General features: G+C 48.7%; 1 protein-coding gene across 7 annotated transcripts in view; it reads right to left on the minus strand.

Annotated features, from left to right (window-relative positions):
- Positions 1-4463: 4463 nt before the first annotated feature.
- Positions 4464-16569, minus strand: part of LOC136297415 (serine protease inhibitor Kazal-type 5-like) — a 40981-nt gene continuing 28875 nt past the window's right edge. For 5 of the 7 annotated variants that reach the window (XM_066197300.1, XM_066197301.1, XM_066197295.1 and 2 more), the window contains 12 exons: positions 15998-16125; positions 15868-15919; positions 13435-13565; positions 12772-12844; positions 12221-12282; positions 11315-11387; positions 8888-9015; positions 8458-8521; positions 8153-8188; positions 6501-6644; positions 5452-5504; positions 4464-5054 (listed from right to left, as the gene is read on the minus strand). In XM_066197300.1, coding sequence (XP_066053397.1) covers positions 6639-6644; positions 8153-8188; positions 8458-8521; positions 8888-9015; positions 11315-11387; positions 12221-12282; positions 12772-12844; positions 13435-13565; positions 15868-15919; positions 15998-16125 — 753 coding nt within the window. In that variant the 3' untranslated portion in view covers positions 4464-5054; positions 5452-5504; positions 6501-6638. The remainder of the gene's footprint in view (positions 5055-5451; positions 5505-6500; positions 6645-8152; positions 8189-8457; positions 8522-8887; positions 9016-11314; positions 11388-12220; positions 12283-12771; positions 12845-13434; positions 13566-15867; positions 15920-15997; positions 16126-16569) is intronic. The other 2 variants (XM_066197299.1, XM_066197302.1) reach the window with 2 other exon arrangements.

Below are 16569 nucleotides of genomic sequence, written 5' to 3' on the forward strand. Positions count from 1 at the left end.
CAAATTCTGTGTTTGGTAATCAAAATCCTTGCTTGCAGACCTATTTTTGACATAATTTAAACAGAGCGAGCTTGTGTTGAATCATCAGAGTTTTATTTTCTAAGAGAAGGACATTTCCAACATCTTTCTCACTTGAAAAGCAAATCCACAATAACACAATTTTAGGGATTACCTAGTGGAAAAATATTTGCTTTCATATCCAGGAGCTCTGCTAATATTAATACTTTGCAGTGTGCATCTGCAAAACTAAAGCCTCTCCAAATGCCAACATTTTCTCCTACATTAGGAACATGAGGGATCGTGTCCCTGTTCATATTCCTCATTTTCATTCCTTCCCCTTGATGTTCTGCCCTGTGTTTCCTGACCTTTCCCTTATCTCAGTTCCACCAAGTGTCCAGGGCTCCAGACCTTTGGATCAATGCAGACCTTGTCTACAAGGAGCCCTTCTCATCCCGATTACAATATCCATCTCCCAGAGCTTATTCCAGCCAAGGCCAGGATCCATTAATGCTTCCCAGCAGTGGAAAATGATTCCTGACAACTTAATTGCCAGGCTCTGTAAAAGCTGTCATGGTCAAGCAAATTCCTGCCAATGTCCACAGCGATGACACCTGAACCCTATCGGAAAGGAGATATTATTTGCAAACCAAATCTGCAGTTGAAGTGGATTGACTCAGCATGTTCTGTCAAGAGCAAAGTAATTCTCTTCCAACCAAGCTATTAAATTTGGGAAGTAGTTTGCAACGGGAGACAGAGTAAAGGGACAGAAGAGCAAACACCTGTCAAGGATCTAGACAAGGAGCTCAGATGTAGAAAACACTGCAGCTACAGCAGGTGTCTGCTGTCCCCGGTGTCAGCTGAGGCACACAGAGCTCAGCTTTGCACTCCTGCCCGGTGCATGAGAAAGATCCATGCTGGGACGTACCAGTGAGGTCCCTGCTTCACAGAGTAATTCAGCAAAGCTTTTTCCACCAGGAACTTGTCCCTCAGGACAGAGCCTTTCAGGAGCAGAGAGGCAGGTGCAGCACATTCCACCCACACTGGACAGGGAGACCTTTGGTTATGTTTACACCCTTCTGCTTGTGCAACTCCCACTTGCAACGATGCTGTGTTGACATCTACCTGTTTATTTTCCTTTGCTGCAAATCCCACCTGGCTGAGCAGCCCTGGACATGAGCACTCCACCCCTTTTTCTGCTGCCTCTCCAGGTTACCTCTGATCCCAGCTGTGAATCATCTGTCTCCGTCTCTGCAGAATCTCACTGACACAGGCCAAGGAAGGAAGCAACCCCTTTGAGGCAAGAAGGCAACAAAGTCAACTCATCTGTTTTTTGAGAAACATATGCAGAAATTGTCCATGCTTACAGCCCTCAAACCACAGGGGTGGTTGTTACTACACCCAGCACTGAACTTCTACACCAAGGGTCTGGATTTCTAATTTTCAAGCAGTTGCATCTTGTTTTTAGTGAACAACTTGAGTGGAGTTACCCTTCGTGCACAGGAAAGCGTTGGAAATTTTTGTGTTGCAGTTCCAGAGAAATAGGTAGCAGGAGAAATCTTGCAGCAGAATAGAGCAGGGAGATCCCAAGGAAATTGCCTGGAGAAGAACGCCCTGTAGTAGGGAGAGCCTTGCAGGGAAAGACAGATGTTCTAACAGCTGCCAAACAGAAGCCCTAAAGAGAGGAAAGAGAGAGGCCCATTCATGGGTCCCCAAGGTAAAAGCAGATAAGCCATGAAGCAGAAATTGTGATAGTCAAGATAAATAACATTGAAATCCCCAGGTACCTATAGCAGAAGTTGTGTGGTGGGAGTGAGCATCACAGGGATGTAGGGAGAGCCAGAAAAGAGAACTCTGCAGCAGAGCCAGAGGGGCTTCCCTGCACAAACAGCATTAAGCTCTCCATGTCACAATTCACCAAGTTTTGAAAGGAACAAATGCCCCTAAACTGCAAGATTTCCTGCACTGTCTGCTGTGGCAGCCTGCAAAAGCTGCCCTGGGCAGAGCACACCGTGAGGCCATGCCAGGGCTCTCCCTCGGTGTGTCTGGAGCTGCTGGGCAGAGCTCCCAGGCTCCAAATGGACAGAGGACTGAAAAACACCACGGGGAGTTCAAGGTCTGCTGAGGCATCTGCCAGAGTCAACAGTCCTCAGTCTCTACCAAGAGCAGCACTTGTGTGCCCTGAGGAGTCGCATAAGTTCCCGACACCTTCTATGAAAAAAAAAAAAAAAGTACTAAGACACTGAAGGTCCCTGCAGAGGGCATTTTAGCTCAAAACCCAATGGCATCGAGAGGCTGGAGACCAAAGTGTCAGTTCATAATGCCAGTTCTGCAAAACCTCAGGAACTGCTGAGAACCACATGGGGTCTGTGGTTATTGGCAAGCAACACCCTTAATAAAGTGTAATTTACAGCAAACCAAAGAGTCCCCAGAGCGCTGGTACCTTTCCAGTTTCACAGAGGACTGCCTTGGCCTCATTACCATTTTAAAGGGGAACACAGAGGGCAACCACAAGCAAACATTAAAAAAAAAAAAAAAAAAAAAAAAAAAAAAAAAGTGGTAAAGCTCCAGCACCTCATGAGCTTTTGCCTCCTTCTCCCCAGGAGTAACAACACGTGGCATCCGGCATCCCTCTGGACCTCTGCTGTGCCATCAGGGACGTTCCTCACCGGCCAGCCCTCAGAACAACCTGCAAAAGGGGGTCGAAAAAGCAAGAGCAGAACGAGCAGGCAGGCTGCTGGGAGCAGGATGGAGCCAGCCCTGCTGCTAACAGCAGCACAGGCAGCTTTAGCAAGTCCCTGTCCTGTGCCTCCTCAGCAGATGGGCTTGGAATCTGATTAACAATCCCTTATCACCAGCTGCGATTTTTGTGGATGGTAATTTCTGCTGGCAGCAGGAGAAATTTAGAAGGTGCTCAAATACTGACAGAAGAGGCTACTGGGGCAGTCTTCATCAGTTTATTGCTTTTCAAGCACAGTTAATGAAGGTTTTAGGGGTCATTATTTGAAAACTTAAATACCTGAAATCACTACAAATCATAGTAGCTTTCAAGTGAAATGATTTTCATTTGCAGGAATTTATTTTAAGCCACAAATTGTGCACTACTTTTATAAAATCATGTAGATGTCCCTGCACATGGTGTTAGCTGGAATCAGTGAGCAGACATCATCAGAGAACATTTTTACTGTCTGACATTCATCACTCTCAGGCTGCATAAATAACATTCAAGAATGTACTTGTTTCATCTCTACTTAAAGACAAAATCTGCATCCCCCAAAACAGCTAACCAGCCCCCAACTGGTGAGTGTCACCCTACATGACTCTACTTGGTGAAAGGATTTTCCATGTAGAAAGAGGCAGTCATAATTCGTTTCTAAATCATAGTGTTTGCTCATGTTAAAAATAAGCATAGGAACTATTAACAACCACTTATGGCAGAGTCTGCTGATAATAAAATCAATTTTTATTATTATCAGCCGCAATAAAACATGATGCATGCGTAAGCATTTTGACAGTTTAAAATCAATTCTCATTAACTGCAGCAGAAATAGAGGATTTGATAACTTAATTTAAAGAATTCTACATCTTTGGTGGGAATGAAATTAATTGGTATTAGGTAAAATCCTGTCAAAACGTGAAAGTCACTTCAACCTTATCTGCAAGAGAAAAGTGTTTACAGATCAGGTCACAGCTAAAATGGACTCAAACACTGCAAATGTTCATTCAAGGTCTTCTGGAAAAGTCCTGCAATAAAGTTTATACAAATAGAGAACCTATTTGCTTTAAGTAACAGCTATAGAAGAGAGTACAGGAACTACGTGCAAACCACCAGCAGATTTCTATTAACTCACCATCAGTGAGTTCTGTTCTGCAAACCCCACCCCCGTCCCAGATCCACTGACCCCAAAAGAACAGGGAAACCCCTGGCTCAGAGGCCTGGCTTCATGTGAGCACAGTTCCAGAATATAAAGGAATTAGAATCATCTGTAGGTCAGTTACATCTCAAAACAGCAACACTTCTTAAAAAGCTTAAGCCACTCCATACCATGGAACTTGTCACTTCTCCATCTGCCCCAGCACCAGAGCCCCGAAGTCCTTCAGGAGATGGTTCCTGAGACAGGCACTGACTTGAGCCTACAGGGAAGTTCAGGCCAAGGCAGAACTTGATCCAGCAGCAGATGGTCCATGGGCCACCACAATGGCTGAGCTCCCTGTGCTGCCTTGAGGGTGCCATCAGTGCTCCTGCCCTCTCACAGCAAGAAATGCCGGCCAAATTCACACCTCCAGATCCCAGAGACCTTTCTGGGCTCAGCACATCTCCTAACATGACCACTCAGCATGCATCTACTTCCCAGCATTGCTCCAAACTTGTGCTCTGGATTTCCCAGCACCTCACATGAGAAGCCTGGAAGAGGAGAGGACACTTGGTGGATCATCCAAACTGCCAGCCCAAGACATGGGGTGCTTTAAAACCAATTTTTCTCTTTACGTTTCTAAATGTAAACCAAACAAATCTCCAACGACCCTCTGAGGTAGGTAAGTATCATTTAATGTTCGTTTTACAGGCAGGAGAAAAGGGCTGATAGGGCAGTGAAGTGATTGACCCAAGACCCCATAACAAGCCAGAAAGAACCTGACCCCTGATCCCTCCTCACAAAACCCCAGACCACACTCTTCCTCCTTGGGTCCAATATCTTCACGAGGTATTTACAGCAGCTCGTGCACCTCAGGGTGCTCATTGCCTGAGGAGCACGTGGTGCAAAGCCAGAGTGGGGACTCGTGTGTCCCTCCCTTGAAGCTGAGTGAAGAAAAGTGACATGAAGCTGAGGAGTTATCTTTATTGGAGAAGCACGGTAAGACACAGCGAGGCAGCAGGGACTGCAGCAGCACACACGGGGCACACCTGGGAAGGCACCACTGAGTCCCCACAGCCCTCTGCCCTCCACCTGAGCAAGGACAGGCCCCGTGTGCTGCAGAAGGGGATGAAGGCAGCTCTGGCAGTCCTGGGGGCTCGGCAGCTCCCCTGATGCTCGACATCGACGCTTCCTTAGCTTGCTCTGCAGAGACAAAGGGCAGAGTCCATTACTGTAGTCCCACAAGGTAAAAGACTGAAAAGAACCATGAGGAAACCTTAAATCCGTGATGCTGTCATGTTCTGCAGGGGCTCCTGGCCATTCCTGCCTCCCCTGTGATGGGGGACTGCTCTGCCAGCATCCTCCCTGCTCTGCAGGAACAGCTTGGCTGTAAGAACAGCGCCAGGGGAAAGGAGTGGGCAGAGCCCACAATTTCAAGCCCCCACAGGCTCAACCCCACCATCATAAGGCTGGAGTGAGAGAAGAAAAGTCTGCAGAACCCTCTGTCCTGGCCCTGCAGCTTGTCTGGACAAGGTGAGACACAACCTCCAAAGGACAGGCTGGCCAAGCAGGCCCAGTCACTGCCTCTCTCTCTCCATACCTTTGGTCACAGCTGATCCCTGGTGTTTGCTGGCAGTCTGAACTCCATTACTCCTGGAAAGAAAGAGCAAAAAAAAAATAAGCCCATCCCCAAGCTTGACCACTTCTGTGTGACACTGGTATCAGTGTGACAGCCCCTCAGGCCAGCTCAGTGCCACATAAGACAACTGCAGCAGAGCCTAGCACAAGGGCAGGCAGGTTGGGCCACTGCCAGCTGAGGAAAATAAGACTAATTTCAGCCTCAAGCTAGGTGCTTTCCACACCTATTTTCTAATCTGGGAAAGGTCCTGCTTTTCTTCTTTGCCTCCTTTCACTGCCTTTAAAAGTAGCGTGGCAAAACAGAGAGCATTGTGAGGAAACTGGGACTTGCCCATTGCAAACCCGGGAGTTATCTGTCTGTTGAGAAACAGGTTTAAAAAGAAAAGGAGAAACTGGATAACCCCTTTTTTCCCCTGATCTATTGACCAGCGTGGGCAGGCTGGTGACTACTGCCCAGGTAATTAGTGTGAAAAACCTTTGAGCAAGTAAAGGAACTCCAAGATACGCAGCATTAAAAGTCAAATGTGCTGGAAAGAGCCACAATCAATTCATCCACGTGACACAGCCCTGCAGGACCTACCAGCCAGTTAACTTACAGAAAAAAGATATCTTATCCCACGATGCTGACCTATATTTGTCATCAGTAAAGCAGAACAGGATCAAAGGAATTCAGTTATGGCAGAGACCTCCCAGGGAAGGTGGCGAGACCCAGTGCTGACCAGTGGGGACAGGGCTCTCTCTGCAGCAAGGTTTTCCACCCCAGACATGCCCAGATACACCCTTTAGTGTCAGATATCTCCCAAACCACACTTCTTCCAACCCTTCCCACAAGCATCCTCCCCTGATGGCCACCAGCTCACCAGAGCTACCAGGAACACCTGGAGCTTTGCAGGCAGGAGTGGATGCAGGCACTGGGCTGCAAAGGGATGAGGCAGCTCTAACACACGTTTCCCTCAGGCAACCCAGCACTCTCCATGGGTAATTTAAAAATACAACTCAAGGAAATATTACAATTTCTGGGTAACAATTTCTTATCTTCCTCCAAAGCATTTCACATTCTGCACATTGCAATTCTCCAAACGCATTTCTGATGCCAAAAGCACTGTTGGAGCTGCTTTCCTCCAGGTTTTAGTAGCATATATTGAGTGCCTAAATCTTCAGCAGAAAGAAAAATTCATTATGCTGCAAGTGAGCATGAATTTCAGTGCTGAAAATAACATTGCTCTGTACATTGTTTATAAGCTCCCATAAATTTCCAGCCCAATTCTTCAGGTGACTTAATAAACATAAAGAACAAATCATTGTGAGGGGGTGGGGGGCTTTCATTTGGCTTTTCTTGCCTCAAGAAAAAGAAGCTTATCACTTTGACTTTTAATTGCATCTATCTCTCCTTGGAATACTTAACACAGCTGCAAGCTCTCTGACTTTCAGTAAATGGCATCCCCCTCTTCTTGCAAGGGCTTGAGAGCTTGTAATGGCTCAGTGAAACAGTAAGGAATTTCAGACCAAGCACAGTTTTTTGGGAAACCTCTCTATTTTTCAGTTGCCACGGTGTATCCAGTCTCGTTCTGTCTTGGACACAGTCACTGACAGACTCATGTAGTGCCTCATCTCCCTGTGCCCACAGGCCAACAGCAGCTCCATCTCCCTAAAGACTGAGACACAGAGGCCTCCAGAATTGTCACAGGCAAAATTATTTCTCTGCATTGCAATTTCTTTGACTTAAAGCAAAGTTTAGAGCACTCTTCTGTTTTAGAGAAGAGGGGGAGAGGAGGCAGGTTTACTGTGTTTGGGGGATCTGCTGGTGTCCTGGCATGGAGCAGAGGGAGGCATGGAATGACACTATGGCATGATGATTCTCTCATACCTCATATCCCACTGTACCTACAAACACATGGATACTACATCCACACTCAGAAGCCAATGTTCCCATTCCAAACTTCCCAGAAATCTCGTTGGTAGGTTAAATATTTGGGTTCTCTACTGGTTTAGAGCAGGAAACAATCTATTTCCCTGGGAATGAGGATTCAGTTTCTCAAGAGTTCATGCCAACAAGGACAGGACAGTCCTCCCCAGGTGTTACAGGACATCCCATGCAGAGAGTCACAAACTGGCTGCAAATCCAAGAGCTGGAGGCTCTCCAGCTTCCACCGGTAGAAAGACAAAGCACAGCTAAGAAATGTTTAACTCATCTGCTCTGTGGGATTGCACAAGATGTCAAGGCTCAAGACCTTTCCCGGAAGTGTGCCACCTAGACAATAATCCTAATTTCCCAACCACCTCTCTGGATGTTATTTAGGGAACAAGGCCTTTATGGTTTATACAATTCTGGTCTTTCTACCTCCATCAAAGTCCCAGAAAGAAAGTCAGCTGTTTTCCCAGACACACCACACTCCTACCACACAGCCTAGGCAAAACAGGGAGACTATGTCCAGGTTATGCATTAAATCCAAGTCTCAACCTGTATTTAAACATCTGCACCATGGGCATCCATTCCTGGGGCTCTAATGATCCTGTCACAGGTGCACAGGCCAGGCTGCCTCCCAAGCATGCACTTGGAGTAAAGTGGGATGTTACACACAACCAAGAGGCACTTTCTTTTCTTCACCTCTTGACATTCCACTCCAGGAAAAAAAAAAAAATAGAAATAGGAGCTTCAATACCTCTCTTCCTTCCCAACCAATGTGGCTGAAGGGCACCTGGAGAGTATACCTTTAATTAGCCCCCTGTTACCTGAAGGAGCAAGCTAACAGTCTTGACCTGCCAGCGAGGTCAAACCGTGGACACCCAGCTCCTGCTGAAGGGCACAGTGGGCAGCTGGTGAGTGCCAGCCACTCCTCATTCCTCACTCCCTATTGTGGCTGCCTGGATCAGGTCACCACAGGCTGAGACAGTGCCAACGGGGAATTTCCACCAGGGGAAAGGGAGAGATTGATGTCTGGCAGCCCAGCTGTGGTTTGCAGCTTACCACTTGAGGGGCAGGCTCTCGGCACTCGCCTCGATAGTTTACCGTGATGAAGTTTGAAGCTCTCCTGCACAGGGAGGACAAGACATTGCTTATTATTCACTTGCAATACCACAGCTCTCAGCCGCCGGCACGACAGTCCTCTGTGGGCTCCTTAATGCTTTGATGCTACTTCCAATGTGACGGCATTTATTACTCCCCAAACAATCTCCTGATTGGGCGGAGAGGGAATAGGGGACCCTGGCAACTTGTGTATCTTAATTAGCTGTCATCAGATTAATCTCAGGCATTTTGATCTATGTTTGCTTAACAGCAAAGCACCAAGGACACACTTGATAGTGAGTCATGATGTATCAAAACAAACACTCTTCTGCAAAAGACACTCGGGAATGGTGGATGGCCCTGTATTACTGAAATCTCTCCGCCTACTCACATGGCAGCTGAACACAAGTCACATTCATTTTTGTATGTTTTCCCATCAGTGCCACAGATTGGTTGTGAGGATTCGCTGCAGAAAATCCTTCCACCCTTTACCCCATGCAGAATTCGATCACAGTCCAGCTGAAGAGAGAAAGAAATCACATTTGGTGACGGTTCACTTGCAAGACCCTCCTTCACGTGACCTGAAGGTGCTCACAAACCAAGCCTGTGCTGAATCACATCCATCCAGGCCAGACTTTGGAAAGACATCGTGTCTCTTGTTGGACCAGCCAGCCAAGCTTTGGGGGACAGAGCCCTCATCCCCCACTCATTGATCCACCCCAACGCTACAACCCGAGGCAAGGTTTATTTCTCCCAAAGTGCATCCACAAGACAAAAATCTTCCACCTGTACCTAGCCTTCCTTATCAGCATGCTGACACCATTTTATCTCTAAGGACTGAGATGAAAGCCACGGGCCAAAATTGAGGAATTACGCCTGGAGCAGGCTGGCGCTGCCCGCGGGCGGTGCGGCACGCAGCGCTCCTGACGCCCACCGCGCCGAGAGGCACCGGCAGCTATGACTAATGAGGGGTGCCCTCCTGCTTCCTCCCAGGCACGGCAACGGGAACATTTAGGCACAGTTTTCCCTACAAACCACACGTGGCACAGCCAGCACACACACACACACACTGACGGAACAAGGAGCGAGCTTTTCGGGATTCCCCCCAAAAAGCGTCTCGCACCGTGCGAGCGGAGCGGAGCGGGTTGTTTGCACAGTTATAGCAGATTTCCAACAGCAGAGGTCAGGGATAGCACAGCCCTGCTCCCTGGCACACACAGCCCCTTCCTCAGCCCCGTCGCAGCTCCAGGAACCGAGAAAAAGACCGAGACGAAGAAGCGGCTAATGGGCTCCAAAACCCCTTTCCCCCAGTGCTACAAAGTATGCTGCAAGGGCCGCAAATGGTGCAATGGGTCTGGGAGAACATTCCACTTCCCCCTCCACCTGGAGATGCAGCATTTAGCACAAAAAAATGATGGTTTATCAGCAGCAGGAAGCAGCCCAGGGAAGGAGGATCTCATGCCGGGCAGCACAGGGGGAGTTTTTGGTGATGTTGGGGTGCTGTGGTAGCACCTGCTGGTTAAACGTCACTTGCTAATTTCCATAATGTGCTGCTTCCTCCCTCATCTGGGTAATTATCAGTGACGTGAGAGCAGACAATGCTGACCTTTGCAATCCTTTGCTGGATGCCTTCCTACGCACCAGACATTGCCGCCTGCACCACAGCCCAGGGCAGGAGGCCACCCCACCAGCAGCCCCACACATCAACAGGTGCCAGCAGCCCGTGCCACCACTCCTTTGGATCTGGGAATTGTCTGTGACAAAACCCACAGGTGGCCCTGGAAAGAGGAGAGGAGCAGATCTTCTCCCTGAATCACCTCTGGTCTGGCAGGCTCGTCGGCATCCACTCCCCCTCCGGTGCTACCAGGAAATACCACTAAGCCCTGAAGCAGACCGGCCTTATTACACCTAATGCTTCCTCTGGAATGCATCAAAATTGCAGTACCTGAACTATCTATTGGGTTTTCAACTCGAATATCCCTTTTCTCAAAGCGGTCAGTGGCAGAGGCTTCAGAGAGAGTGAAGGCAGTTGGTAGTAAGATCCCTCCAAACCCAAAGAAACACATTTCCAATCTCTTCCAAAATGCTATTTAAATTACTGCATGAAAATTCTGAAGGAATTAAAACATCAGGTATTTTTTTTAACCATCCTACCTCTAGACAACACCCTGTGATAGCGAGATCCACAGTTTAGTCACCCTTTTTACGGTAACTTATTTTCTCTTATTAATTCACATTTTCCACTTTTAGCTTCGTTGGAACTATTCCATTTTCTTCTCATGAGAAGGGAGAGCAGACACCCCCACCTTCCTCCTACATTATTCCATACACAGTTGTCATCCACCACTCAGTGTTTCCCCCTTTAGCACTCCTTCCTTCTGGCAAACTTGTCCTCATCCCCTGGTCAGCTCCACCACCCTGTTCTGACCATGGCCTTTATCCCAGCACCTTCTCAGCATGGGGAGGCAGCACTCTTTACCCTGCTTTGGCAGCATGTGGGGCAGGATTCCAACCTGAGCTCCAAACCCTCATCCCCACAGCAGGGGAGCTTCCATGAGGGGCCAAGCCCTTCCCTCTGTTTCCATGCCAGGTGACACGGAGGCTTTCAGCAGGCTACAGATACTTTCACTCATTCAAACCCTTCCAAGGACATAGGGCCAAGTGAAAAGCTTCAGGGTTACAGCAAGAACAGGAAAAGGAGCAGAGAAAGGAGGTGGGGTGGCTCAGGACCAGCAGAGGAGCATCCCATGGGAGAGGACCCCATTTCTGCCCACACAGCTGCCACCAGAGGGGCAGGAGGAGAATTTACCGTCTTTACCTCGTTGGTGTCTCTGCTCTGTGACTTGCGCCCGGGTGGCCGCTTGCAGTTCCTGCCACGCTGACCCTGTGGGCTGGCAGAGAGAGCAGAGATACAGTTCATCATCATTTCCTTCCAAACAGGGGGAGCAGAGAGCCAACCCACCCTCCCTGCAGACCCCCACAGATCTGAGAGGGCTGTTTGCACGATGGCATCCACCCACCCACAGGAGAGGAGAGGGAGAGAAGCTGCCCAGCCTCATGCTAAAAGGGAGGAAGCCAACAACAGGAGATGGCCTTGCTGTGTGCTCAGTCTGAGTGCACCACCTCCCCAGGCCTCTGCACCCCTGTGTCTCCTGGCAGCACTTGATGGAAGGGGGACATGAAGGAATTGCACCAGTCAAAAGCAAGAAATCTCAGCGTGCCTCAGAAAAAGCAGCAGCTGAGTCCTGCCCAGGGCCAACAGCTATAAAACAAACAGCTCCTGCCTGAACAGTGCCCAGAAAGCACATGGTGCACCAGGCACTGCCTTTGAGCCAGGGCCAGGCACATGTGTGTACTGCCAGGAGGCAGATTTTGCTGGACAGAATGTCCTGAGAGGGATTCTGAGCACAGCAATCACCGGTGCTTCCTGCACAAACATCAAGGCCAAAATGGAGCAAGGGTTGCATGAGAGACATGCCCCAGTATGTGTCTCTTCCCCATCACCAGCTCAGCCTGTGGGAAGTGCTGTAGTGAGCACCAAAGAGCACAGTGTGCACTGCTCCACCCCAGACTGTGCTGCTCCTGTGCTGTCAAACCATTCTTGCTCCAATTAATCTCCTAACCACCCCTAAAAAATACACGTACATGGAAGGGGGCAGAAACCAGTGCCAGGACTGGTGGTGTGTGTGGGGCAGGCTGCCAGCCCAGGTGCTGCTGAACTCACCCTCTGCCTGATGAGAAGGGACGCCTCTCGTTTACACCCTGCCGTGAACCACCGCAGTTCTTCTGCAGAAGGGACAGAACACACTCAACAACACAGAAACAACTTCTGTGCAACTAGGGAAGTAAGCTGCAAAGTAAAGCAGCTCCTGCCCTGCCTCCTCATCCTCCCAGGCCCAAAGAATTACAGGGCTGTTCTTAAAGTGGCAGGTTTGATGCACTCCATACCCACCAAATGTTATCACCCAAGGGTTTACAGGACTGCGGGGAGTCTGAACCTGTCCTTTATTTCTCATATAGCATCACATCACTGGGAAAGTGAGAGGAGCTGTCAGGTCCAAACAGGTCCAGTTTGTATGCTCACCTCCAGGTCCATCCCACAAATGAGGGAGGCTTTGCAATACAATCAGCTTCTCCCCCATGATTAGCTGGCTACAGAATCCTAAACACCTTCACCACCCCAGGCTGACCACAGGCAGACTCTGGCCATCCAGATCCCACAGACTCTCACCAGACCCCTTCTGGGTTCTGCACAGGCTCTGAGCTACATCTCACCTGGTTTGTCCTCTCCGAAGCGGGCAATCTGTTGCGCTGGAGAGTTCCACCCCCTCTTTGAGCTTCCTTTTTGCTGGAAGAAAGGAAGAGGAGAAAAAATGGAGTGCTATGGTGGTGTGAGTGCCACCAGCACCCAGGGCTGCCCTGTAAGCCTGTGTCATGCCACTAGGTACCACCTCCCCATCCACAGTCCCTGTTCCTGGTGGTCCTGTTCCTAATTCCCACCCCCTAAGGCTTCTCCCTTTCTCCTCACCATTCCCACTGTATGCTACATCCTGGTTCCAGGTGGCTGCTTTCATATCAGGTCTGCTTCTGCATATGCTCTATGGGAGTAGAGAGAGAGAGAGCCTCTGGAAGACAAAGTACAGGTGGGAAATTCCTCAGGAGCTGCCCGTGCCCCACAGTCCCCTGGGAAAGGGGCTGCTCTCTGTCAACCTTGCTTCTCCTCCTCTACTCCACACTGCTTCTCACCTGCCCTTGGGCCCTTAGGGCTGAAATGGAAGGGGGAAAAGGAGCCCTACCACCAGAGCATCTCTTAGAGGGCCACTGGTAGTCAAGACTCTCCCAGGCATTGCCCAGCTGCAGCTTCACAGGCAGAAGCTGCACTTTTGCATCCAGGGGTTTCCCTCTTTGCTGTCACTGCTCAGAGCAAAGGGTACTCACAGCTTGTCAGCACACATGAGACATTTGTTGGTGTGCTGCTTGCCAGAGGCATCCCGGACAGGGGCGTTCTCCCTCGTGCAGGACAGGCGCCCACCAGCTTCAAACTGGGAGCGAAACTCGCTGCAGTCATCCTAAGGAAGGAAAGCAGGGTTAGGGCACTCTGATCTCCTTGCCTGATTGATCAGATCCTTAGAAACCTGGGGTTTTCCTGCCAAGAAAGCGTGGAACCATCACAAATGCATCACAGGAGTCTGGGTGGGGGTGAGAGAAGAGGGTGTGCAGTACCAGGCACTTAGCATACAAACAGAGGGGTGAGTCAGAAAAATTCCGGGTCCTTCTGCCTGCACAGCACGTGTTGGGAGTTTTCTAGTATGGTCCCAGTAATTATTATTCTCCTGGCTGGGCTATCCAAAGCATGCCAGTGATGTGACCGATACGGCAATGAAGTCACTCCCTTTTCTCCCAACATCCTTAATACACAGCTACAGCCTCTTCCCAGATTGTAGCTCAAGATAATTTTCTTCACAAAGCGTGTAGGATCCTCCAAACCAGCCACATTTTGGGACATGTCAATCAAGAAGCAGCGGTTAAAACATAAAAGCACAATGCAAACACACTTGATAGGCCACGAGCACAGGAAGGTTGTTTGGAGAGTGGATGATTAATTTGTTCCTTGTTCAAAACTGCTGTACAGAAACTGTGTTAACCTGCCCCTGTTATGTAACAGGGATGGAAACAGTCAGTCCCCCTAATTTCAACTATTTCACACACTGCAATAGGCAGTTCCAAATAGCAAGTACAAAGGATAAGGAAGAGACTTCCACTTACCCATTTCTTTTTAAAAACAGGTTTTTAACACTCGCAATTTTTTGCCCATTTTGTTCACAGTTTTGCTAGTTTGCGTGAAGGTCCTTGGCAGGTCACTGGCCTCACCCTTTGCTTTGCTCACAAGTTTACAACACTCCATCCTCTCTGCCAGGGGAAGGTTTCCCCAGTGTTGTTCTGCATCCCATCCAGGTCACCCCCAGCCTCCAGCTCCTCAGCTTTCCCACAAGGGTAATGCTGGCAAACCACTCTGAGCACAAAGCCTCACATTTCCCTAGAGCCACCCCAGCCACAGGTAGCAGAGGTGATCTGGCCCTGGATGAGCCTCTCCTGCTGTGGCAACAGCCATAAAGCATTGTCCCATTAGAATTAAGTGTTGCACACACTCCAGAGGGGTTCCCCAGGAGCTTCATTGCTTCTCCCCACCACCACTGCTCACACCCCTGCACAGTTCAGGCAATACTTTGCCTTCCCAACAAGCCCAGGAAAGCTCTCCTTCTTCCCTGGGACCAGCCCAGCTCAGCAGCCCAATCCTCTGCAGACAGATCTGCCTCTCCCTAAGAGCGTCTCTCAAACATTTTCTCTCTGAGCCAGCATTTCTGGAGCCCTGTTCAGGCCTGACCTCTGCTGCAAAATCTCACTGAGCACATCCGAGTCATGCATTTGCCTTTTTCATGGCCTGTCACATCCCTGACCCGCTAATAAATGCAGGGCTTTCTTATCCTTTGTCACTTCTAGCCCATGAGTAGGAATTCTTGTTAATCACTGACTGTGTGATCTTGCACTGCCATTACATTTTATCTTGTTTCTATTACTCCAGGCCTCAGCACTATCCAATTAGTCTTGAGTGATCTGCTGATCCTCCTCTGCTGATACTGCCTCCCAGCTTTGCCATCAGCAAATTTTACTTACACTTCTTTTTTTTGGTGCCAAAGTCATTAGAAAAAGCACTAAAACAGGATTATCCCCAAGACTGAAGCTTAAGGGGGCCGCACCACTCCCTACAATGGCAGAAATCAAGAGGAAAGTGGTGGAAACCAGCTATTTTCCTCTTTACTGGGTTGCTTTTGCCAGCAAAGCATCGGTGCACAGTGACATGGTGGCTGCAGCATGCCAGGGAGAAGGTGGCAAATCACAGCTCCGTGAGAACAAAGTTTCCAACAAAACAGCTAAAACTCAGCCACAGGCCTGGAATAGCGCAGCGCTGACATCTCCCAGAACACAATGATCTCTTAAGCTGTGCAGAGTTCAGATTTAGGGCCTTTCTCACATTTCTCTTTTCCACCTAATTAGCAGCCTCAGCAGAACTGACCTCTCCACCTGTGAGCTGAAATTTGGGACAGCACAGCACACCTGGCTTCCTGCTCTGTCAGGATTTGCCTGTCCCTAGATCCACAGGTCACTGGCACAGACCATCATATTCAGGCACAAGTTGTTCACTTGAGGGATTCAAGAGCATGAATAAGAAATAAAGGGCATGAGGAAAGTGGATCTCAAAATTAAGTCAGAGGAGAAAGAGCACTGGAGTAGAATAACATTCCCTTTTCTCTGTCTTGGGTGAAAATCCAATAAAGTTCCATATTGACCTGTCTAATACTTTAATCTCACCTTATCTTTTCCTTGTCTGTTTTTAGATAACTTCCGCTCATTCTCCCTTTTGCTGGAAGAGAAGAGAGATGAGAAAGTGAATACCAGGGTGCTCCAGGGAGGTCTCCCCAGACTCCTTTCCTTTACTCACAACTTCTCTGCACACATGATGCACTTATTGCTGTGCTGCTTCCCAGAGGCATCCCGGACTGGGTCGTTCTCCCTGGTGCAGGAAAGTTTCCCTCTCTTGAACAGATCCCGAAACTCCCGACACTCATCCTGTGCAAACGCCAAAAGCATGGTTTGACACGGATCTGCTGACAGAGAGACACGTCTCCCACAAATCCACAAAGGATTATCCACCCAACGAATTGCATTTCAAATGTTACTCTGCTTCCTTGAGGCATAACTCGGTGGAAAACCATAACATGCAGCATAAAACAAATAAATCCGTATGTTTAGATGAGCAGATCTTTCCCATCCAGGGTAGCCTTGTTGCTATTTCTAATAGATAACACATGCAAGAGCCTGCCTGAAGGACCTAAGCTCTGCTCTAAGTATAAAATCCACAATTTCAGTGAATTTTAAACGAGAAAGTCAGTTTTCCCCATCTCTCGTGAGAGAATGTGCTATTAAAATTAAAGAATTTGAAAATCCATGCACAATAAAAAAAACGAAGCTGCAGGCATAAAGAAAGTATAATCTTTGAATACCTCGTATTGC

This window comes from Chamaea fasciata, unplaced genomic scaffold (genome assembly GCF_029207755.1).
Source record: "Chamaea fasciata isolate MVZ Bird 193981 ecotype frontalis unplaced genomic scaffold, bChaFas1.0.hap1 SCAF_15, whole genome shotgun sequence".
Lineage (NCBI taxonomy): Eukaryota > Metazoa > Chordata > Aves > Passeriformes > Sylviidae > Chamaea > Chamaea fasciata.